Source organism: Pungitius pungitius, chromosome 1, assembly GCF_949316345.1.
Source record: "Pungitius pungitius chromosome 1, fPunPun2.1, whole genome shotgun sequence".
In the NCBI taxonomy this organism is placed as follows: Eukaryota; Metazoa; Chordata; class Actinopteri; order Perciformes; family Gasterosteidae; genus Pungitius; species Pungitius pungitius.
In genome coordinates, this window is record NC_084900.1 from 21,475,534 (window position 1) to 21,500,627 (window position 25,094).

Genomic DNA, 25,094 nt, shown 5'->3' on the forward strand with positions numbered 1-25,094 from the left:
CCAGCGAAAGACTAACAAGATCTGTGAACAATTCACACGGACTGGGACATCATTCGGAAGTGCACACACACGTCAACACTCAACCGCTTTTTTTCCTATTCATTGTCTATTGCAATTATCTGATCTGATTTATTTTTTTATTTATTAAACCAAATTTATGTGCTCATAAATTATTTAATCTTGTGTCATTATACCGTAGGGATATTTTTTTGTGAAGCATTTTGTAGCATTGATTATAATAATGAGATAAAAATGTATATTGTCTTTTTGGCCACATGCCAATGATGTTGCTACTTGACAGTATTTTACCCTTAAGACATACAAGCTGGTTTTTCTGCCGCTTTCCAATCAAATCAATCATCTCAAAATCCTTTTAATGGAATGTATATATTCATATAATCACTGGGACAAATCACCAGTACTTAGAATTTAGACATTTTGCTAGTGATCATTTTAATATTTAGAAAGTGGGACTTTGAATTGTGATGGAGTTCTTGATAGAACATACACGGCTCTTTAATGTAGCCAAAGTACGTCCACATTTCACTTCTGGGATCCTTTTTTTCCAACATTGTACAAAAGCTCTTGCCAAACCGTCCTCTACTTAGTGCACGTGAGGCCATGTCTCCCCTCGGCAGCCCCGCCTCCTGTCAGTCAATGCGTGGCAGCATGATAAAGGAGCAGACCAGTGAACATGCTCTGATCACGCTCTGATTGGGCATTATTTATAGTAAGTATCGATACTAAAAATATGGTAAAATTGTATCATTCAACATACGTGTACCGCGGTACCTTTTTTGTATTGATTATTCGAATAAGTATAAATTCTGCTTTTTTTCTTTCTACTACTAAGCTAATGGACTGGCATGAAGTGACCTCTGAATTTATTTGAATTGCCACACAAACCCGTCTCCTTATTGTTTCAAACCTGAAAACATGGCGGATGGTGAGACTGGCTTTCTTTTAGGTTGCTGGTTTCAGGGGGCGAAGCAGATTGGCTCCGAGGGTAGCCTGGCAGTGTTGCTCAATCTTTGAATAAAAGACTTGAATCCACTCCCTAATGTCACGACTGCTGCTCACAAATGAATTATTAATGAGAATCGTCAGACTAATGCTTGGGATTAATTACAGTAGCTTTGAAAGGACCCTAAACCCCACTTTGCTGTCCTTTTTTCCATTGCTCAAGCGGTGAATATTCTTTCGAGATGAGAATAAAAATATGGAAGTTTTTCTTACTGCAGTCACACTGGGAGGTAATTCATTTCTTCTCCACTACATAAAGACTTTTCATTTTCTTCCACACTGAGGAGAGCAACAGATTTGCCGCGGCGTTTTCACCCGCTTGATCCCCCACCTTATTCTCTTTGTCGCCTGATTTGCATCGCCTTTTGTCAACCAACACGCTCGCAAGTGCAGCTGCCCGATGCGCCGCAACCCAAGCGTGCCAAGAGTCCATTTAGGGTGTGTGTCATGTATTCAAGTGCATAATTACAGCGTATCACGATGTGATGAACGTGTGAATTCTCTGTTCCCTCTGGACAGCTTAAAAGTTATTTGAGTTACAATTTACTAAACTTTTATATGTCACACTCTCTTTTTTAATTCTCTCTTTTTTTTATAACCGGCTCATGAACAGACAATGAAAGAAAACCAACACAAAGGGAAGGTTCCGCCGTGTGAACGCATGGTTTTCCCTCTAACAGGAAGACACCACTATCTCAAAGAAGTGCTCATTGTCGCCGCGCCGTGGGTTGTTGTTGCTTTCAATTAGCAGGGCCGACATCTGACACTGGGGCATCGCAAGGCCGCATTGATTGGCCGGCCGCTGTAGAAATGGATGTGTCAAGGGCAACTGGGGTCAAACTGTCAGACCCCTAGGAAAAGAAAAATGATGCAAAGAACAACAGGAGGGAGGGGCAAAAGGACATGGCCTGTGCATACGCCTCTGTAAGGGCGATGGGGGAAAGGAAGATCCATTTAGATGTGACACAAAGCCTGAAGGCCACCGTGTATGTGTGAATGTGTTGAAAAGGTATATAATGATTTTATGATTGCAAAAAAATCGTGACAAAACAACAATTGGCTTAAGATTTTTGTCAGGGGTTAAAGTTACCATTTGTTTAGGGTCAGGAATGAAAGCCAGTGCAAAGGTGTGTGTGTGTGTGTGTGTGTGTGTGTGTGTGTGTGTGTAAGAGAGAGAGAGTGGTAGGGGGCGATTCAGCAGCTGAACAAGCAGACTTGATCCAACTACTGTTGAACTGATGGTGACCACTGACTGCCAGGAGCACACACACACACACACACACACACACACACACACAATAACAACTTCTGGTGTGCTTCTTTTTGCGTTCAACTACTGAAGGCATGACATTACAATAAAAAGCCCGGTGTTTGTGGGCTGGGGGGAGGCTTCTGGTGGGAGGTATTGAAACTCAGAACAACAGAGTTCTGGGGGGCGGGAGCTGCAGCTAGCATCTGTCCACAACAAAGGCCACTAAATGTAGTTCCGTAAAGGAAATGTATCTCCGTTTTATCCCTAATCTGGTTTTGAAAAACGTTGGAAAAATACAATAAAATTGTAATGAGAAATGGAGGAGATTTTGCATTTGTGATTCTTACAATGGTATATGGTTGTAGTCTACAATTGAGTCTGAAACTCAGAAAAGAGTTTCATATGGAAGTAAATCTGTGCCATCGGGGGTTGAAATAAAAAGTTGATTGAATTTCTAGCACTGAATATTTATGCATTGAAATTATGCACCTGAATGTTTTTCAACATTAAAACACCGCAAAAAAATTCAACCTAAAAAAAAAAAATGTTGAAATATTCGAAATGGAGGCTACAATATTCAACCCAAAAAAATTCAACCTTGGCACACCAACATCCGGGACACTAAGGAAGAGCAATCGATTCTAGATTCAAGATCAGGAGCGTGCGTCAAGCTAAGGGAGAGAGCACCCAAAACACCTTCGGCTTCGGATTGTATCCATGTCCAATAATAACGGGGCTTTAACTCTTCTTCATGCCATCAGCGTGGTTTGTGTCTGTAAGATTCCGTAATAGACAGCTGACATTTGTACATTAACAGACTGTATTGAACATGAACTAAGCGGAAGTTAAACGAGAGCGTACAGCCACTCAGAATTAGCCTCTTCTTCTAGTTTTGAATTCATTTAATGATGCTGAGATCCTTCGACAAGCTGTTAGGAGTGATTGGCGGAGTTTTGAATCCAGGAACGCGCTTGAAGAGGCAGATGAGCCGCTGTATCGTAGTGGGGGGGGTGGGGGGGGGGCAGCGGCTTTAACGGAGCGTGCAGACGCTTAAACCCGACAGGACCTGCAGGAATAACCGCAGTAGCGCCGAGTGCGGAAAGTGGTCGGTGGAAGGATCCTTTTTCTGAGCGGCACAAGCCGATCTCAGTTGGGTATTAAGCGGCATTCAAAGTCCACGTAACGTTAAATGAGTCTTCATGGCCATGGGTAAACTTTATTGAGGATCTGGCACAACACAGCGACCTGCAAGTAGCGCAGAGTCTTACATAAAGGGATGTACGTCTTAATGCGAGGCTTTAGAATTTATCTCAAAGGGATCCTGTATTTGCTCATAAAGTCTGAAACGAGAACCCATTTTTCAGTGACGGTGTTACGTGCCTACTGGTTTTTGAACTACTGGTTTGGCTACGGGTGCGTGTTTGTTTTCCCCCGGCAGGCAGGTGTTGTCTGCCTCCGTCACTTGAGTCGTCACACATTTGCAAACATATTGTGCTGAAAATGTTCAAAAATGCCTCCCATATCCATTGCAGCGAATACGATTGTATAAGTGAGCACTACGTCACTGCCACGTAAGAAGAAGAACATAAACAAACATAACATAAAAGAACATTTATTAAAAGTCCGCCACAACCGGGACTCGAACCGTGTCGCGCAATATAACATTGCGCCGCAAAGCGGCGGTGCTACCCACTCGGCCAACCGAGCTCACAGGATATCATCTGATTTGTATACTTATAACAGAGTTGCATATCGTCAGTGGCAAGCAAACGTTTTGGTTCAGGGTGAGCATTATATATGTTCTTTTATGTATTTCTTCATACGTTGCCACACTGATGGCATGAAGAAGAGTTAAAGCCCCGTTATTATTGGACATGTTTACAATCCGAAAGCCGAAGGTGTTTTGGGTGCTCGCTCCTTTAGCTTGACGCACGCTCCTGATCTTGAATCTAGAATCGATTGCTCTTCCTTAGTGTCTCGGATGTTGGTGTGCCAAGGTTGAATTTTTTGGGGTTGAATATTGTAACCTCCGCATGTTGGTGTGCCAAGGTTGAATATTTTTGGGTTGAATATTGTAGCCTCCATTTCGAATATTTCAACTTTTTTTTTTTTTAGGTTGAATTTTTTTGCAGTGTTTTAATGTTGAAAAACATTCAGGTACATAATTTCAATGCATAAATATTCAGTGCTAGAAATTCAATCAACTTTTTATTTCAACCCCCGATGGCACAGATTTACTTCCATAGTTTCACTTAGTTCAGACTGCAACACAGATGGTTTCCGAAATAGGGGAAGTAATCTTTTCTGCCGTAGCAACGGAACAGAACTCCCTTCCACCTTCATGTGAAACCGAATGACTGGCTAGAAAACACGCATGCACGCAAACACATTGTCACACACTTTTCTCTAAACAGGAAATGTCTTCTGAACTAAATTTCATTATAAGGTCAGGAAGCTGTTAATCCGTACCAAAGAGTTAACTCAACGTTCAAACCCAATTCAAAGAGCTTCTTAACTTAACCAAAATGAAATTTGTTTGGAAGCCATGAAGTTTGTTCTCAACAGGAGCCCAAAAAAGAAAATTGTAATCTGTAAATCGGTGCGATCCGCAATCTTGCTGCCACAGTTAACTTCCTTTGTCAGTTTTGAGACGCATTGATTGAATTTGCTTGATTACATATTAGAGGACAAATGTTCAAGTTCCCTTTCGTTTGTATGTAAATACCCTCTTTCCAAGACACTGTATTGCCTGTTAATTACAATAGGGTTGATAGTAGAGCTGCAACTAACGATTATTTTAAAAATCGATTCATCTGTCGATTATTAGTTCGATTAATCGATGAATCGGATAAAAAAACATGTAAAAACATTTTCAACCCTTTATTGAAAAATAGAACTGACTGTGCACTTTCTAAATATGTTTTGCACTAACAGATTGCTCCTTGAACATCCCTAAGTAAGCAAATAAACACAAAAAACATACACACATCGCATGATGTATACTTTACAGCCGCCAAATTAAATATATTAGGCACAAAATCATCGCCATGGTGCTCCCGTGCCAGGCCATGTCGCTTTTGCATATCTTACAATCAGACATGTCAATCCTCCCGAATTTCAAAGCCCCTCCCGAAAATATCCCGGACCGACCTTTCTCCTGATTTCCACCCGGACAACAATATTGCTGCACCATCCGTCACTGGGCGCGCTGTTTCAGACCAAACAATAATAAAGGTTACACCTTGAAGTCAAGCGCGGCGATTAGAACGGAAAAAGATGAGACTGGCGCTGCAAAGAAAACCGCAGCACCCCCCGTTGCCAACGCTTTTAATAATCGATTTTAATCGATTTCATCGATTTGTGGTTGCAGCCATAGTTGATAGATTGTTTTCCCACTCTAGTCTGCTTTCTTATCTCATTTATTGCTGCTGTTGGTGGGTTTAACGATGAATGGTTTAATGATGTCATAAATATGGCACATAAAGCCCTGTCACATATAAATGTATATATATTGCTAGGGAATAAAATTCCATATTTATTGCAAATCCTATTTTTGATTTAATACCATGATTAAAGCTCATGTTATCTTCAGACCCACACAGACACAGGGAGAACATCCAGACCCCACACAGAAAGGCAGCTAAGTGGTTTGAACCCAGGACTGACTAAAGTTCTAACCACAACACCGCCTCATGTTTAGTTTACCCAAAAAGATTGTTGATCAGACACAAAAATATCATCACTATTCATTTCCAGACACGTAAAAATGAAAAAGTAAAGGGGGTTGGTTACCGATGTCGACAAACCTGGCTTCATGTCAAGGAGCACGCACGTTTTCCCTGTGGCTCAGCGCCAACTGGATCACTGAAAATGAGGCAGACTTTTTGACTGCGGCGGTCAAACAAACCATCCAAATGCTTTCCTCCTCTTTCCGCTGCAGCTGCCACATTTGGAGTGAACACACAAAGAACCGTGGGCTGCCTCCGCGGCGTTTCGAGGCCCCTTTACTAAATGATGGCATGGAGAACCATATCCCTCTCTTCTCCTCCACTAATGAAACAGCGAGTGAGCAGCCAATCACAAACGGCTTTGGAGTAGTTTAATAGAAGGATGATTTGAAGCAAATTCACGGCTTCCATAGAGAACTTGGAATGAATTGCCGTGGCAAGTGGAATGTCGACATTTATACTGCGATAGTTACAGAGCGGACCGATTGTATGCAGGTGTAGTGTGGCCTGTGGTTAGCACTGTTGCCTACACAGTAGAGCTGCAACTAACGATTATTTTAATAATCGATTAATCTGTCGATTATTTGTTCGATTAATCGATGAATCAGATAAAAAACATTCATTTCCAACCCTTTATTGAAAAATAGAACTGACAGTGCAAAACATTTAGAAAGTGCACAAACAGATTGCTCCTTGAACATCCCTATGTAAGCAAATAAAATGGACTAACACAAAAAACATACACACATCGCATGGATACTTTACAGCTGCCAAATTAAATATATTAGGCACAAAAAACATTTAGATTTGATTTTTCCAACATGTTTCCGTTTAAGGTGCTGAATCATCGCCGTGGTGCTCCCGTGCCAGGCCAAGAAATAAGATAAGATCAATTATGCTTTTCTACTGATGTCTGATAACGTTGCTTTGTAAATAATCAATGTGTTGAAATTCCAGGGAGGCCCGGGCATTATGGTTTAATCTACAACCTTATTTCTTTCCCTCAGCTTTTCATTAATCAGTGGGAGACTTAAGAGGATTGTACATCCACTGACATCGCCACATAAAACTCTGACGCAATGAGTGAGTTGATTCTACAGTGTAAACACTCAGTAGAATCCGCTTAACATACTAGAAACTTTAAAAAGAATTAGACAGCAGCAAAGGAGATGAATCCAATAAAGTTGGCCAATGGAAAAGAGACGTCTAAAAATTGATGTATTGGCATTACTACTGATATATTTAAGGTCACATCATCAGCAAATATGCAGCAGAAGAAGAGTACGGTCAAATGCAAATACAAACAGATTCAAAATTACATTTTACCATGAAATCCAAGCATCCATGGATCCCAACACTCCAGTAATGACTGTTTAACACAGACAAAGTAATCACAGACAGATAATCAATTTGCTAATCAAGAGCCTCCACACAAATGTGGGCCTGCAGCAGAAAGATCCGCTTTTCTTGAGTAGCCTTGGAGGGATTTGAATCCTTCCACTTGATCTCTTATCTGACACTCCACTGCTGATAAACCAAAGGATGAGCCCCTGCAGACAATGACGGAATAAAAGCTGATTGGGCAATGGCCTCTGCACCAGCTTCATGTGCGCACCAACAAATAAACACAAAATCCATCAGCTGGATTGAAAGCCCAGCAGAAGCAGTGGGGTAGGGGGTTGGTTTTAATCAATGCCTTATCTTGACAAGTTTGGAATTGCTGTTGATTGTTCATGGATCGCGGGTGATGCTCTGGGCTCGCTAACTGAGGTGATTCATTCGAGACCAATGAGACGGATCAAATGCCAGTGGTGGGATACTTTCAGGATTGATCCATCACAGAAGAAGGTTTTCCTGTCTGTTAAGTTTGTTTTGAAATTAACCGTTAAAACCCCAGCTTGGCTAGTTGGCATGAGATCAGAGAGATGCTGGGTAGCCTTTCCATGAAGACCTATATATTGGGATTCCATAGTAGATAGGGCCTGAGAAGGACAAATGGAAGGAGCAGCTTGGGGTCGAGGGTTCTGTCCCTCCAGGGAACATGATCTTGAACGTGCGGTTATGATGTAGGAGGCTTTCTTTTAAAATCCAGATACCAATGTCATTATTAAATGTAGTTTCTTGGTCATTTAGAAAGTAGAACAGCTATTTCAAAAGCCCAATTTGAATGTTTTCAGTACTTCTCTATGGAGTTGGCTAATGGGAACCGGTTCCATACGACCGTTCCTATACGAAAGCACCGAAAGCTGCGCAGCGTTTCGGTGCTTGCTTTCGGTACCTGAAAATGCTCTTCCCTGATGGATCTTCTTCTGTGTTGAACCTGCTACAATCATTACGTCAATATATCAAGACAAACATGGAACAATGATCTAACATAAATGCTGTGGACTGTAAAATGTTGTTAACAGTTAGTATATTGCTTAGTTTGAATTTAAAAAGATTGATGCTGTAGTGTTTTGTATTTATTTATATTTACAGTATACGTTAAACAGTTACTATATTGTTCGATTTGAAGAAAAACTTTGCCTTGGCAATGAAAAAACACATCTATACTTTTAATCTTTGACATTTAATGTCCTCAATTGTCATTTTGTCCTTTTTAATGTATTGGTTCAGGCACTGTTTTGCTCCAAATCGGAAAAACCCCGAACGATACCCACCCCTACATCTATATGGAACAAGGGTCGCGCAATATCAAAAGTCTTTGACTGATGATATTACTCAAAAATAATACAAATACCTGTACGCGACAACAATGAGGTCATTTTTAAACTGACTTAAGGCAAGTCACTGATTCACTGAGGTGAGGTTTGGCAGTCAGTAAACATGTGATTAGTGAAGTATTAAAGTTAAAGTAAATGGGTGATACTTGAAAAATAAATGCTTCAGCCACATACTCTTCTCAGCACAGAAAAACACGTGGCTAGTGTCAGATGAGGATAACTTTTGTCTCTTTTTGTACCAGCGCAGTGTTTGGTGTATAATTAACTAGTTAAAAAACAGCTGTCCACTAGTTAGCTAGCTACTGTATTTCCAGTCTAGTTTAACCATCCTTTGTAACTCACTGACCGTCACGCTGGAGAAGGACAAGTTACCCCCCCGGCTGAATAGCCCGCTAACGTGGTCACCATAGTAACAAACAACAGTGGCATTTTTAACTTGTAAAATAACCACAGGAAAAAGTTTAACGTCTGTTCTACCTCTGTCCTATTTCCATGGTGTGTGATTAGTAGGATGAGAAGATCGAGGATGATTTATATTTATATTTAAGTACAATGGATGGATGCTAATGAAAAGAAGTATTTACAAAAATCAATCTGTGCACCGGTCAAACTTTCCCCAGGGCTTTGTGGGATGTAGGATCCATTCTAACCAGGCAACGAACCTTTGGTGAAAGGTTTCTGCTATGTTGTTTGAGGGGGACCAAAAGAAAACTGGCTTTGAGTCACAAAGATGGTACACAGGGGACCCGCACAACGCTGTTCTTTCTCCTTATCTTCTCCGGGACGCCTGTGGCTCCAGTGCTGCCTCAGCAAGTGTTCTCTGTGGAATTTACACTCCCACACCCCGTTACAGACACACATGCACACATACACATAAGAATGTAACATAAGGGACCAACAGCTGTCGCTGTCACCAATATGGATATAATAAAATATTTCCACCATCAAAATCGGACGTTGGCATTCCCTCTTTCTCTGATGCGCTCGCACACCTGAGATCAACACAGCCCTTTACCCGCCATCACACCGTTTGAGAGGTCTTCCTGCCCATTGTGAGGGATAAACTAATATTTACGATGAGATCGCCCCCCGCCATTGACGTGTTAAAAAACTTTTAGAAAGGCGGAAATGTCCGCATGCAACAAAGGTGCGACAAATATATCGGACATCCCACTAGAGCTCAACAAATCGTTTAAAAATCACTCCTCTCCCTTTGATCCTCACTTCCAGCTGTCACATTGTTGAAAGAAACAACAAACTAACCAACGGTGCATCACTGATACTTGACACCAACAAATCATTACGTTCCGTTTTCCGTTTCTTTTTAAAAGGATTTGCCAACCGGGCAGAAACATTTTCAGCTGCAGATGATTGGCTTCTCAATGGCCAGCTGCAGCTGAAGTGAGCTGCGACCCATTCACCCTCTGTGGGTGTGTGTGTGTGTTATGAGGTCCGGATGGTAAGCCTAACCACTTCCTAATGAGAATAATCACCCCACAGTTTGATTTCAAAAGCGCAGCGTGCAAGAATGGCAAGGGGTCCCGCAATATTGTTTGGGGTTTCGCGGCAGACAGTCCCCAGTTATGCAAAGCCCATGGTACTGTTATCAGAAATGAGAAGCCAGTACCAGTAGTTGATTGATACATTGAGTGTATTTAAACTCCAATCCATAGTAAAACACGTCATATTGATTTGGGGTCAAACAGCTGGATCAGGTTGTGGTATTTGAGCAGTAGCCCTATGGGCCAGACATCTGTACAGCTGACTTTATTTACAGAACTTTTCTTTACCAATATCAAAAAGGAAAAAGAGCAAAGGAAAAAACACTTACATCTACAAGATGTTTAGGGTGAAACACGCAAGTCCAAACTTTTTTTTGCAGAGCGAGGAAATGAAGATGAGACACTTTAGGAGGAAGACACTGCTCTGAGGATGGAAGCGCATTACTGAAACTCTGGGAAGTGTTAGCCAGCCAGCTTTGTTGCTTCCCAGCTAAAAGGCTGTAGTGTGTGACTACAATTGTAACCGTACAAGAAGAACAAGGTACGCCCACTATCTCAGAAACAGTTTACGGCATTATCATCATCATCATCACACCGACTAAACCTTAAAACAAATAGCATTGAACACTCATATGTAACATAATATAAGAATTGTTCACATAGCATGTTAAATTAACTGCTAAAAACATTAGCTGTGAGCTATTAAAAGCATTTCCTGGTCCATATTTCGATGATTAATAACTTCACGTTTTTACAAGAAGGTAAGGGACGGCCCAGCTCACTTCTTTAACAAACTGTATTATTTATTCATGTACGCTGGGTTTGTCTTTGCACAATAAAACTTCTCCAGAGGCCGTTGTTTCTCATATCGCCAAAAGACTTTCACACTCCCCCCGAGACATACAGTCAAGTATGGGTAACGTGATACCAGGCTGCTGGGGCAGACCCTTAGCTAGCAGATGGCCAGTCATTCACAGACATCTGGGCTGCAAGCAAAAGAAGAATGAGGTTTGAGGCTCTGCCTAGAATCCCAACCAAAGCTCGTGTATAAAATCTGCTATGAAAATATTTGACTTCTAAAAAAATATATGATAAGAGGGGAGTGGTTATTCTAAGAGGCTTAAGGTTTTGATCAATTTTTGAGCTGCACTCTGAAGAGATGTCAGACCTCACATCGGCAAAGTGAGGCAGAATCACTTTGCAAATGTCAACTCCATCATCTCCATCACCGCCATCATCACCAGCCACCAACGGCGTGAAATTCACGAATCACAAATCCAGAAAGCCACAGAACTTGTGTCAAGTTCAATGAACATCCTTGAAGCAGATCCTCTGGGTCTTCTAAGTGAGGCAACAAACAGGCAGCTGCCTCTATGTGTGCGTGTGCGTGTGCGTGTGCGTGGGTGCATCCAGCAGAATGCTAGCAGGTGAACAGGCACATTTGGCATGCGAACACACATTCTTAGGTCAGCTAACAACAGTGTGTGTGCATGGTATGTGTGTGCGTGGCCTGAAGGTCCATAGCTCATCATAGACCAAAGGCATTGTCCTGAGCAGTCTAGTTGTAGAGTATGCTCGTGTGGTGTTTGGGTGCTTTTAGACTTTCTGAAGACGACTCCATTATTCTAATTAAACACTTAATGATGACACTTTCCAATGTGACTTGTGAATCGAACACCATGCATCCTCCGAAGTCAAAAGTGTTGCCTTCAACAAGTAAAAACCCGTATTGTTTCCCCTCCGCGCGCTGACCACGAACCCAAACTCCTCTCGTTCTCTTAGTTCCCCATTGTCCCAGATGATGGGCCTTGAACGTACCTGTTGGGTCGGTGGAGGCGCGTAAATCAGCCGTCCATGGCGCGGATAGGAACACAGCCTCGCATCCACGCCAGTTCACGAGCACAAGTACCTGACGAAGTCCAGCGTGTCACTTCACGTCGGTGCTCGGTTCCCCTCTCGAAAAACGCGGCGCACCTTATGCTGAAGAGTCAGAGCTGGCAAAGTAGAAACAAACTCCGAGTCCGCAAACGGTTTGCTTGTGTGCGCGCGCGTGTGTGCGTGTGTGTCAGAACCGGACGCGGTCTCTGTCGCTCGGGACGGGCAGGTCTCCGCATCTGAGGCTTCAACAACGGTCCGAGCGGAGACAAGGTACACGGAGTCAGAAAGGGTGGGACGGGAAAAGGTCGCCTTCAAAGTAAAGCCCGAAAAAAAATCAAATATGTCACATCAGTACATAAAATGAAGTGCTGCCCTGAAGTGCTACTGAGAGGCATGAATATCATCTTAATATTTTTGCTACTTACTTACTTACACAAAAGTTTATAATAAAATAGACACTGGGTAGCCTACATTTCATCGTACCCTGGTAACAACAACGGATACACATGTAAAGTAGCCTAGGTTTTGAAATAGGTCCACTATGTATGACAAGTATGCCCTCTCAGTCTCTGTCGTCATCAATGTGTACCCTCGCTGTAGCCTATCGGAGTTTTATTTTGAAAAGGCTCCTCTGAAGTGTTGCTCTGTCACTGCGGGCTTGACGCTGTAGCTTCACCCGGTGAGATCAGTTCACACAGTAAGCCTCGGTTTGCCAATGGCACTGTGAATGCATTGTGGAAAGATGCAAAGCAATATTAAACCTATTAGAGAATACATGAATATTATGTGATGTGTTGGTTATCTGATCCTGTTTGAAGAAGTGATCTTGTCAGTATAATAATAAATAAAAGATGTATACGCTGACAGATAACAGGAATTCTGATGTTCCACCCAGGAAAGAATGCGGCTTTTGACTAAACCAGTCAATTCCTGCTTATCATAATGTATACGTGTAATAATGTACAGCACACTGTATGTTCGAATAACACTCCTTTTTTGGATTGTTAGACTTTTTTTCTTCAGTCGTGACAAACAGATGTATTATACTATGTATATTTATATATGTATTTAACGATTAAAATAATGGTTTTTAAATTGTTCCGAGATGAAAATGAACAATGACTTGAGAGACTCCTCTTTTGTCAGGCCCACTGGGATGCAGTGTGTCTGCCCTCTACTGGTCTGCGATCGGTTTTGTTCCCCCAAAAGGATCTTATGAAACCATAAAAGAGACATTCCAAAATTATGTTGTGTGAGTTGAAAACATTTAGTATACTGTTAAGGTGACTTTAATGCAGCAGAATGTGTGACAGTCATCACGTTGTACTTGTATAGCAGTAGAGTGCAAGACCGTTAGCATCAATAGAAACAAATCGGTTTTATGACAAATATTTATGACAATATATTATTTATAACATTGATTGATTTGGAATATATTGCACATCCAATATTTAACATCTACCATCTATCATTTAGAATCTACTCGTTCCACGGATTAAATCAATAACAAAAAACACTAAGAAGGATTTTCTAGTGGCTTTGGGCGGCAGGTACAGTCACCTGTAATTCAGTGAGTATAACGTTGTCGATGTGACGACACGAGTGGGCGGGGCTGTGAATGAACAGGGGGCGTTTCCCAGCGCTTACCTTCTCACCTTTTTCTTTTTTTTAACATGAGCCCTCACCTGCCTCTTTGAAGATCCCCCAAAAGCTCCTACAAATAGAACGCTTTCTATGAATTGAAACCCACAGCTGGGGAACTAGAAACGAGCCAGCGCCATGGAGTCTCCCGCCAAGGATTCCGTCAGAGCGGGTTACCGCAGACTGGAGGTCCAGAAAACGACGTGGGACGTCCCGGAGCGGTACGCGGCTCTGCGGCCGATCGGCTCCGGAGCTTACGGGACAGTTTGGTGAGTTTACCCGGAGGAAGAGGAGGAGGAGGGTGGCGGGGGCATGACTATATATTTTTTAATATTTTAGTCGAATAAATATCCATGCCTAAAGTCATACTGTTTATAATGCCATGTTACTCACAATTAATTAAATTCTATTATTCTACAGGTATTGTTATCTACCACATCGAGATTACATGATAAAACCCACAAGTTGCAATGACCCACCTTCAATCCATCTTTTTAAAAACTTTATTAATTTCAATACTTTGCAAGTGGGTTTTCTACATGTCGACTATTTAAGCCTCAAGTCTGCATTCCGCTCTCAGGCAGTCCGAGAGTCCAAGATTACTCTTGACATCAGCTAACAGAGGCGCTATTGTCTGCCCGAGGCAAGTCAGCAAGTCAATACAGGTCCTCCCAAAGACAGGAATCTCCTCCACCGACAGGGAGCCATCTGGCCAGGAATCCAGGGTACCTCAGATTCGATCTATTCACAAGCCGCTGACAACATGCTACCTGACAGAGGAGACACCAGCTCATACAGATATAAGGAGCACACAAACTTTTTAGATTTACATCTACCATAGTGTTTAATTTCACACTATCCACAGAAACTTCAAATGTTTTGATGGGAAGCAGGAGTAGAAACATATTTCTACACCATGAGTGTCAATTAGAAAAACAAAAAGAATATTTTGTGCAGCTTTATCTTCTGTTTACGTGATTCTAAATCAAAGTTGTTACGGTCAGAATGTGTCACCTTCGTCAGTAGCTTTATGGTGGGTATTTTGAGCCTTTTCCCGACATTTTATAGCAGAAGCAGTTTAGCAATTTAATTTGAAATGATCAACCAAAAATAACCCTATGCCGGAGACCGTTATTTAGTGGCCTGGATTATGAATCATCTTGGTTCTCTTGCCCTCTCTACTGTGTTTGACTCCTAGTTCTGCCATGGACCAGCAGACCAAAGAAATGGTGGCCATCAAGAAGCTGTATCGTCCATTCCAGTCCCTCATCCACGCCAAACGGGCCTATAGGGAACTCAGGCTGCTGCGCAACACACAGCATGAAAACGTAGGAACTTTTAAAGTTAACGGGTGCACGCGGCAACATGAGAAATTCATTGTTGTGATATAATCCAGTACAACAGCTAGCCAAAGGTCTTTTTGTGGAGACAATGAGTGTTGATCTTGATGTATTGAGTCGTTATTCAACCACCGAGGTCAATCTCCAGAATGAGATCAGGATATGCAATCTTTGTTGACCATTCAACAAAAGCCCTTAATCCCATTATGGCCCCTGTCAAGCTGGGAGTGTTGTCTATTGTCAGAACCCTCATGGTTCTGTGTTTTTATTTAAAACCTTTGAGAAACTTCACACACTCTGACCTTTTACCAGGAGAAGCTTTAAATGGCCCGAATTTCAATGCATTCTCTTGCATTCTCATTTTGTAAAATGAAAAGTCTTGAGAAAGAGATAGAAGAGCTAACGTTCGAGTTTAGATTGGATATTACAAATTTAGCATTCTTGACGTCACCATTAAGGTTGTGTGGAACCAGAATTGAAACGATAGGGTGAAGCACAACAACCCACCTTTGAAAGGCCTTTTCATATAATCCGATATGAACATTGTTGTGTGTGGACGAGTTAAAGTTACTTGTCAATCACAGTAGCCCCGCCCTGAAGCATCCTCAGCTTTATGGTTTCTTGGACTCTAGTCTAAATTGACCACCATTTACTAAATGAACATCAAGCTGTTTTGAAGAAGACTACAAACTAGAGATTGACACCATAAACCCATGTTTTTAATCTATACTTTCTTACAACCAGAGGAGTTGACCCTTGATGGCCATTAGAGAGAATTTAAGTTGTGGCGCATTGGCATAAATGCATCTGCCCAAACTTCCAAAACAGAAGTTTCAACTGGATTAATGAATTCTATATTTGTGTGTTAATAGACATCTGGTGTGGATGTTTTCTTTCTCCTAAAGGTGATCTGTCTCCTTGACGTCTTCACACCGGACCCCACTCTGGAGAAATTCCAAACTTTGTGAGTCGGGATTCACAATCCACATTCTTGTGCTTGCAGTCGCAGCTTGTTGAGAAAACCCCTGTGTTGCATGTGTGGTCACGTTTGAAAAGTTCCTGCAAAGATGTTTAAAAGCAAGCTTAGTCACGCTTGTTTTGGTTGGCTGGTGCATTTCTTCAATTAGACCCCATGTTGATCTGGTTGGTTCATTTCTTCAATATGACGATGAGTATTCAGGCCCACTTCTTGTAACCTTCCCCATTTATTCATTTTGACTTTCAATACCTTTCCTCCCTCTGTCTACTCTTTTTTCTCCCTCCAGTTACATGGTAATGCCACTAGTAGCCCAGGATCTGGGCCACATTATGAAGAAGCGGAGATTAACTGATCGCATCATCACATACCTGTTCTACCAGTTGCTGAGAGGACTCAAGGTAAGTGTATATTTATTTATTTATTTGATTGTTGAACATACCTACTGACATACACACTGACTCAGGGTCCCATTTCTAAATATATGATTCCAGTAGTTAGCTTAAATCACCATTCAATTGGCAGTATGCACATTGACTGTGATTGTTTTTAATATTTCATATAAGCATTCTTTACACAAATGTGAAATGTAAGATAATGTGTATCCACTAATAGCAGTTGAAATGTAAAGTAACATGGACTAATTAACGTGCCTGTCGGGTGCTTTTTAAGCAGTGACTGCAGTACAAATGACAAATTTGCATGATAACAAAAGCGTGAATGAAAAGCTCCAATACATTATTCTGTCTGAAATAACTAATAACATAAAGATGTGTTTTCAATAAATTGGCAAAAATAAAATCTATCTAAACTTGTTTGATGAAATGCTTCCTTTTTCCCTCTCTTCCAAAAGTAGAGACCGAACTTGTTTTGAAAACGTGCAAAGACGATGGTAAATTATTTTGGTAACAAACCCTTAGCACATGATCCTATGTGATCCCTCATCTAAAGGCCAATCAGAGAACCTGAAGCTCCGTCTTCACCAGGACAGCCGAGTGCAACATGTCAGTGAACAGCCCCTCCAGAAAAGTGTCTCAACAACTCAAACAGCAACTGGCTCTCAACCTGAGTGCCCCAAATCCCCATTTGTAGGCCAGAGCAGAGCCCCAACCTCACACGTGGCTGCAAACCAGCCCAATGTCCAAGAAGGAATTTATTGAAATACACAAGGTCAGCTTTCTTATTGGCATAATAGGAAAAATCATTTTCAGTTCACTGACTGGCTGCTTTGCCCTTATTCATGCCCTTCCACTCGACACTAGTGAGTCAATGTTTAACTTCCTTTGGCTGGTGGAAACAAAGGACAATGCATGTTTAAAACTCTAAGGACAGACTACCATCTCATAAAAAAAACAACCGTTATCTGCAAATTAAGCTTCAAACTTCTTTGATCCTAAGGAGTTTTCTCTTTCTTATCTGTGTGTGTGTATGTGCGTGTTTAAGCACCCTTCTGTTCAGAGAAGGCAGCCCTTACCATCCACTTGGTGAGGCGTGAGGTCACCGTGGGTTGTTTATCCGTGTGGGTCTGCTCTGCTGCACTTTGTGAGTGTGCAGCATGTCCATTTATCCTGTTTTATGCCATGTACTTAAATCTATGTTTTCCTTCTTTACAGTATATTCATTCTGCAGGGATCATTCATCGGGTTGGTTCCATTTCCATTTCCATTTTACACAGACATTTTGATCTTCTACATTATATCTACATTATATCCATATGTTAGAGGAGTTGAAGGCGCAATGAGTAGGATTTTCTTCGTGGTCACATATGGCCCAATAGCCGTGTGTGGTGACGTCGGTATCTGCCAAGCTGTAAATTCCCAAAATGTCGATCTATAGCTGTAACTTCCTTTTATATCAGGATGCATTCGAGTTTAGTCCTGTTAAGCTATCACTTGTGGTTGGATTTAGGATCTGAAGCCTGGTAACCTTGCTGTGGACGAGAACTGTGAGTTAAAGGTACGTTTTTTTGTTAAAAGCTTTTAAGGTTAAAAAATACTGAAGGCAAAAAACACAAATCTCATTCAAAGTTCAGATCAAGTTTGGCTATAAATGTGAAAACGTCCAGACCTTTTAATCTTCTTTCCAACCCACTTGAACTGAGATTGAACAACCATTTAATCCAAATCCTAAACTGTCACTATTCCCAGATCCTGGATTTTGGCCTGGCTCGACACACAGAGAGTGAAATGACCGGTTATGTTGTGACGCGCTGGTACAGGTCACCAGAGGTCATCTTCAACTGGATGCACTACAGCCAAGCAGGTAATAAGGGAACCTCGACTCAACGCGAGGAGCCCTCTTTCCAATTGTTGAAAATATCACAGAATATTGCAACAGTATTACAGTGTTATTCTACTAAAATTCTTTCTCATTACAGTGGACGTGTGGTCAGCCGCCTGCATCCTGGCTGAGATGATTACAGGCCATGTGCTTTTCCCAGGACACGACAGTATCCTCACACATTCAGCTCGCCGTGTTGTAATAAAGCTGTGTATGCTCAATTATGTTAGCCAGTAAAACTCATACCGCCCTACCCAAAACAACACTTTATAAAAAAGGCATAAATGGCATGCAAAATACTACTTGAGCCATGCATTTATTTGCTCGGTTTTATTATTATTAAAAATAATTTTATTATTTATTATTTATTAAATTTATTATTTATTATTTTTAAAATTTATTATTTATTATTTTTCTTGTACACTTATTTGAATTTTTAACCCTAATCCCATTGATGGAAACAGGCCCAATATATCTATTTTCTTGGATTTGGATACTTTATTATTTGAAGGGGTAAAACATCCTCAAATCAGAGAGTAAAAAGTATGACTGTAGGGTGTGGGTTGGTATGGCTCCGAACACAGGCACTCGACACAAGGGTGGTGGGTTACAATATTTTATTATTTTTATTATTTTGCTCCTGCCCGCTGAAACACGCCGCTCGCTCGGTCGGTCTCTCCCCCCGCTCGCTCGCCTTACTGCCTTTTAAGTAGGGAGGAGACGCACACACATGTCAGTCATCAATCAATTAATCAAATCAATCGTTCTCACCTGGCACTGTTCCCCGAGCCACTCCCCCTCTCTCCCTCCTGCAGCCGAGCTGAAACCACGCCCGCCACCACAATGACATTTCTAAATCATATTAAAATCATATACGTTGTCATGGTGACGTGAGATGTGCAGTCCACCCCAATATTGTCCACCACTTTATATATATATATTCCCTCTCCATTCTTTCCTTTCTATATTTCTTGTTATGTACTGTCATTTTGTAATAGAAAGCATATGTAACTGGAGTAAAATCCAATATATATGCATACACGGCAAGGTCATTTTGATTCTGAGAAGAAGGAGTTTTCATAAATTTAGGAGGCTTCCTGAATCCTCCCGTTCAGGTATTGACCAGCTGACTAAGATCCTCCATCTAACAGGGACGCCAGACTCCTCCCTGGTCCAGAAGATGCAGAGTAAGGACGTAAGTTTTGTTCACATGCCTTGTTTATGCCCCTTTCCCTTTCCTCTCGTTATGTTGTCATTTAAACCTTGTGCTTTGCATTGATATGTAAGCGACAATAAATGTTTCCCAGGCGCAGTCGTACGTGCTTGGTCTTGCTCCGCAGAAGAAGAAGATCTTCAAGGAAGTGTTTCCGTCCATGGATAGAAACGGTGCGATTCAATTTGGAAGGGCAACAATGGATGTGCACTGCAAAATATTGTAGTTGCAGATTCTAGTTCAATTAGATATAGATTTACAACAATAGGATACTTAAAAGTATAAAAGGATCTATTAGTAGAAATTAAATGTTATCCTTGATCATCTCCTTGAGATTGATATTCATATTGTATATAATATGCAATGTATCATTCATATAATTCTTCATATAAAATGATGTGCTTGGTCTCTTTCATGTGAAAAAACAGGGTTCGAAGTGTCATAGGGAAACATAGTGAACCTTAAATTGCTCCTAGCGGCTGAGTCTTTGGTGTGTGTGTGCGTGTGTGTGTGTCAGAGATGAGCATTAGTTTAGAGGACCAGGCCTCTTCCATTGGCCAGTGTGTGAAAGTGTGTGCGAATGTTGTCGTGTGGTGTAGTGCACAGAGTGTTGAGCCATCATCAGCTTCATGTATCATCCACCGAAAGGATGCTACTCGCATGCTACTCGCATGTCAATGTTGTCGTGTGGTGTAGTGCACAGAGTGTTGAGCTATCATCAGCTTCATGTATCATCCCCCCGGGGCGGAGCAGGGCTTTTCTTCCGGTTGCCTCTAGTGGGCACTAAATCCTTCGCAGTGGACCTTTAATTCCTCTAGTGAATGGAACAATTTAACTGACAAATACATTTTGAGTCAAAAAGCTGGAATCCTTGCCATGTCATGTTTTTCATAAGAAAAAGAAGATTTTCTGTGTGATTTAGTTTTTTATCTTGATGCCTCCAGCTCTCAGCATTCTGGAGGGAATGTTACTGCTGGACCCGGAGACGAGGCTGACGGCGAAGCAGGGCCTGTCCCACCCTTTTCTGGCTGAGTACCATGACCCGGAGAGCGAGCCGGACGCGGAGCCCTATGACGACTCCTTCGAGAGCCTGGAGCTCGCCGTCGGGGAGTGGAAGAGTAAGCTTTTATCATGCATGTGTTTTAGAAGTGAAAGCTCAGAAGACTCAGTGCCATGGTTAATGGAAATAAATATTGGCTGTCATTGAACATTTGAACTACTGTTTACTGTTTAGTTTTTTTTTATCCAATCAGGTCTAATCCACATGGAGATCATGACCTTCGACCCTGAAAACCCCAGTAAGACAGCAATGTGAGACGGGGATGTTCCTGGGCTCCCAATGATTGTCCAAGATACCAGCGCCGAAGGCCAACAACACTGTCACACTGAGACAAACAAACTAGGAACAACATCAAATTCATCTTGCGTATTTGATTTCCTTGCGGTGAATTGCATTTCATGGGGTTGCTTGACTTGGTACTGTGGCCTAAGCGCGACAGGAGAGAACACTTAGGTTAGGTTCTCATTAAGCTTGTTTTATGCAGTGATATTCAGGCAGCAGCAGCAGTTGGACTGCGTGTTGTAGTTTATCAAAAACATGGTACCACTCCTCATTTAAAAACATGCCAAATGTAAGGATTTCTCCATTTAATTCTCTTGCATCTCATGGTTTCCATGAGGAGAACATTTCGCGAAATGTTAGATGTTGGATCCATCTGCTGATTGTCAGGTGAGGTTGAAGGTTAAGAAAACAGTATGAGAGGACCTGACATTGGAATCATGTTATAAAGCTTCTATTTCAAAAGGTCATGGGTGATCTCGTTATTGCAAAAAAAGGTGTGGATTTCACACCTGGTTGGTAAAACAAATGTATGTGAATCAGAGAAGTGAACACACTAGTGTGTTAACCAAGAAAAATGTAACTTTATCTTACTTTACAATAGATTTTTGTAACATATTCATGACATGAAATAAGGTGTGTGGGCTTCTATTTTCCAATCATGATCTCTACTGCTGGAACACACAATCTTTTTAAAATAAAACCAAAATGAACTTTATGCTCTGAATCATGATGTTATGAATGATTAGTTGAAGTGTGGAGGTTAAAAAGAGACCAGGCCCAATGTGTCACAGAATCATCACTAGAGGGCAGCAGGACACAAACAATATTGTTTAGCTCATGAAGTTTCAAAGTAATGAGATCGATTTTCACCAATCAGCGTGGCCCTTAAACCAATTGGACTTCATTATCTGTGGATGTAATATTTGATCATCATTCTCTTTCAGACATTGTTTCTACGGTCCCATGTACCCAACCATTAATGACAAAATAACACATCAAATGTGTTGGACAACTTGTGTTGAATTTTAAAATGTTCTATACAAAAAAGGTTGATTGATTGTTTAATATTGATTCTTGATGATCTTATTACAAAAGCAGCGGCACGAGAGACTCATTGTGTGTATATGAATATATATATATATATACACTCACCGGCCACTTTATTAGGTACACCTGTCCAACTGCTTGTTAACACTTAATTTCTAAGCAGCCAATCACATGGCGGCAACTCAGTGCATTTAGGCATGTAGACATTGTCAAGACAATCTCCTGCAGTTCAAACCGAGCATCAGTACGGGGAAGAAAGGTGATTTGAGTGACTTTGAACGTGGCATGATTGTTGGTGCCAGAAGGGCTGGTCTGAGTATTTCAGAAACTGCTAATCTACTGGGATTTTCACGCACAACCATCTCTAGGGTTTACAGAGAATGGTCCGAAAAAGAAAAAACATCCAGTGAGCGGCAGTTCTGTGGGCGGAAATGCCTTGTTGATGCCAGAGGTCAGAGGAGAATGGCCAGACTGGTTCGAGCTGATAGAAGGGCAACAGTGACTCAAATAACCACCCGTTACAACCAAGGTGGGCATAAGAGCATCTCTGAACGCACAGTACGTCGAACTTTGAGGCAGATGGGCTACAGCAGCAGAAGACCACACCGGGTGCCACTCCTTTCAGCTAAGAACAGGAAACTGAGGCTACAATTTGCACAAGCTCATCGAAATTGGACAATAGAAGATTGGAAAAACGTTGCCTGGTCTGATGAGTCTCGATTTCTGCTGCGACATTCGGATGGTAGGGTCAGAATTTGGCGTCTACAACATGAAAGCATGGATCCATCCTGCCTTGTATCAACGGTTCAGGCTGGTGGTGGTGGTGTCATGGTGTGGGGAATATTTTCTTGGCACTCTTTGGGCCCCTTGGTACCAATTGAGCATCGTTGCAACGCCACAGACTACCTGAGTATTGTTGCTGACCATGTCCAACCCTTTATGACCACAATGTACCCAACTTCTGATGGCTACTTTCAGCAGGATAATGTGCCATGTCATAAAGCTGGAATCATCTCAGACTGGTTTCTTGAACATGACAATGAGTTCGCTGTACTCAAATGGCCTCCACAATCACCAGATCTCGATCCAATAGAGCATCTTTGGGATGTGGTGGAACGGGAGATTCGCATCATGGATGTGCAGCCGACAGATCTGCGGCAACTGTGTGATGCCATCATGTCAATATGGACCAAACTCCCTGAGGAATGCTTCCAGCACCTTGTTGAATCTATGCCACGAAGAATTGAGGCAGTTCTGAAGGGAAAAGGGGGTCCAACCCGTTACTAGCATGGGGTACCTAATAAAGTGGCCGGTGAGTGTATATATATATATAAAATTTCTAGGATGAATTATTTTTTTATGATGAGACCACATACACATATGTATAACATGGGAAGGGAAAATACTTCAATGTTCTCTTATTTGACCAGACAGAGTGCAAAATGTTCTATATACACTCACCGGCCACTTTATTAGGTACACCTGTCCAACTGCTCGTTAACACTTAATTTCTAAGCAGCCAATCACATGGCGGCAACTCAGTGCATTTAGGCATGTAGACATTGTCAAGACAATCTCCTGCAGTTCAAACCGAGCATCAGTATGGGGAAGAAAGGTGATTTGAGTGACTTTGAACGTGGCATGATTGTTGGTGCCAGAAGGGCTGGTCCGAGTATTTTAGAAACTGCTAATCTACTGGGATTTTCACGCATAACCATCTCTAGGGTTTACAGAGAATGGTCCGAAAAAGAAAAAACATCCAGTGAGCGGCAGTTCTGTGGGCGGAAATGCCTTGTTGATGCCAGAGGTCAGAGGAGAATGGCCAGACTGGTTCGAGCTGATAGAAGGGCAACAGTGACTCAAATAACCACCCGTTACAACCAAGGTGGGCATAAGAGCATCTCTGAACGCACAGTACGTCGAACTTTGAGGCAGATGGGCTACAGCAGCAGAAGACCACACCGGGTGCCACTCCTTTCAGCTAAGAACAGGAAACTGAGGCTACAATTTGCACAAGCTCATCGAAATTGGACAATAGAAGATTGGAAAAACGTTGCCTGGTCTGATGAGTCTCGATTTCTGCTGCGACATTCGGATGGTAGGGTCAGAATTTGGCGTCTATAACATGAAAGCATGGATCCATCCTGCCTTGTATCAACGGTTCAGGCTGGTGGTGGTGGTGTCATGGTGTGGGGAATATTTTCTTGGCACTCTTTGGGCCCCTTGGTACCAATTGAGCATCGTTGCAACGCCACAGCCTACCTGAGTATTGTTGCTGACCATGTCCATCCCTTTATGACCACAATGTACCCAACTTCTGATGGCTACTTTCAGCAGGATAATGCGCCATGTCATAAAGCTGGAATCATCTCAGACTGGTTTCTTGAACATGACAATGAGTTCGCTGTACTCTAATGGCCTCCACAATCACCAGATCTCAATCCAATAGAGCATCTTTGGGATGTGGTGGAACGGGAGATTCGCATCATGGATGTGCAGCCGACAAATCTGCGGCAACTGTGTGATGCCATCATGTCAATATGGACCAAACTCCCTGAGGAATGCTTCCAGCACCTTGTTGAATCTATGCCACGAAGAATTGAGGCAGTTCTGAAGGGAAAAGGGGGTCCAACCCGTTACTAGCATGGGGTACCTAATAAAGTGGCCGGTGAGTGTATTTTATAGTGTCAAAAATGTAAGTAAGTAAAATGAGAAACACGATAATATGCATATGATTTAATGTGATGATTTATGTTCCCTCTCAGGGAACTCGAGCTGCGTAAAAACGCTGTGGGAACGCCTCTGCGTGACCGCGTCATGAAGCATGTGTGAAATTTAACCAATGGCGAGCTGGTCATAGGCGGGTGACGCCGGGACAAGGGCGCTATAAAGGGACCCAAAGGGCAGGACCATTCATCTCTGTGCCTTCATCTAGTGTGTGTGAAGTTTTTCCTAGTAGTAATGGCTGAGCGGTTTGTCCAGTGTGTCTGCCCCGCGTTTCATTACGGGCAGTGACTCGCACGTCCTGTGTGTTGTCTGCCTGGGCGTGGAGCAAGCTCAGCTAGCCCTCGAGGGGGGCTCGAGGGCGCTCCCCGCGGCTCTGGGCCAGCTCGTGCTGAGGCAGAGCGCCGGATGTCTTCATGCGGATC

At 42.2% G+C, this 25,094-nt stretch overlaps 2 protein-coding genes across 4 annotated transcripts in view; one reads left to right on the forward strand and one right to left on the reverse strand.

Annotated features, from left to right (window-relative positions):
- plxnb1a (plexin b1a) overlaps window positions 1–12,327 on the reverse strand; it is a 51,426-nt gene extending 39,099 nt beyond the window's left edge. For both annotated transcript variants that reach the window (XM_062563106.1, XM_037480451.2), the window contains exon 1: window positions 12,047–12,327. The gene's annotated coding sequence lies outside the window, so the exon portion shown is untranslated. The remainder of the gene's footprint in view (window positions 1–12,046) is intronic.
- Window positions 12,328–13,791: 1,464 nt separating this feature from the next.
- On the forward strand, window positions 13,792–21,607 carry zgc:171775 (STKc_p38 domain-containing protein). 2 transcript variants are annotated; one of them, XM_037478799.2, is made up of 12 exons: window positions 13,792–14,016; window positions 14,946–15,075; window positions 15,993–16,051; window positions 16,353–16,464; window positions 17,677–17,706; window positions 17,972–18,019; window positions 18,211–18,325; window positions 18,441–18,512; window positions 19,459–19,538; window positions 19,651–19,729; window positions 20,501–20,674; window positions 20,810–21,607. In XM_037478799.2, exons 1-12 carry the CDS (start codon window positions 13,886–13,888, stop codon window positions 20,869–20,871), a joined length of 1,092 nt encoding a protein of 363 aa, XP_037334696.2. In that variant the 5' UTR covers window positions 13,792–13,885; the 3' UTR covers window positions 20,872–21,607. The 2 variants fall into 2 exon arrangements, with proteins under 2 accessions (XP_037334696.2, XP_062419086.1); XM_062563102.1 differs by lacking the exon at window positions 20,810–21,607 and having other exon boundaries at window positions 19,459–19,530; window positions 20,501–20,640.
- The last annotated feature ends 3,487 nt before the right edge of the window (window positions 21,608–25,094 follow it).

What these genes read in the sequence shown, in the direction of transcription:
- zgc:171775 (XM_037478799.2), top strand. Translation starts at nt 13,886, where the DNA reads ATGGAGTCTCCCGCCAAGGATTCCGTCAGAGCGGGTTACCGCAGACTG. An exon ending in GCAACACACAGCATGAAAAC is followed by an intron (nt 15,076 to 15,992) that starts GTAGGAACTTTT and finishes TTTCTCCTAAAG; the next exon opens with GTGATCTGTCTCCTTGACGT. An exon ending in GATGCACTACAGCCAAGCAG is followed by an intron (nt 18,326 to 18,440) that starts GTAATAAGGGAA and finishes TTCTCATTACAG; the next exon opens with TGGACGTGTGGTCAGCCGCC.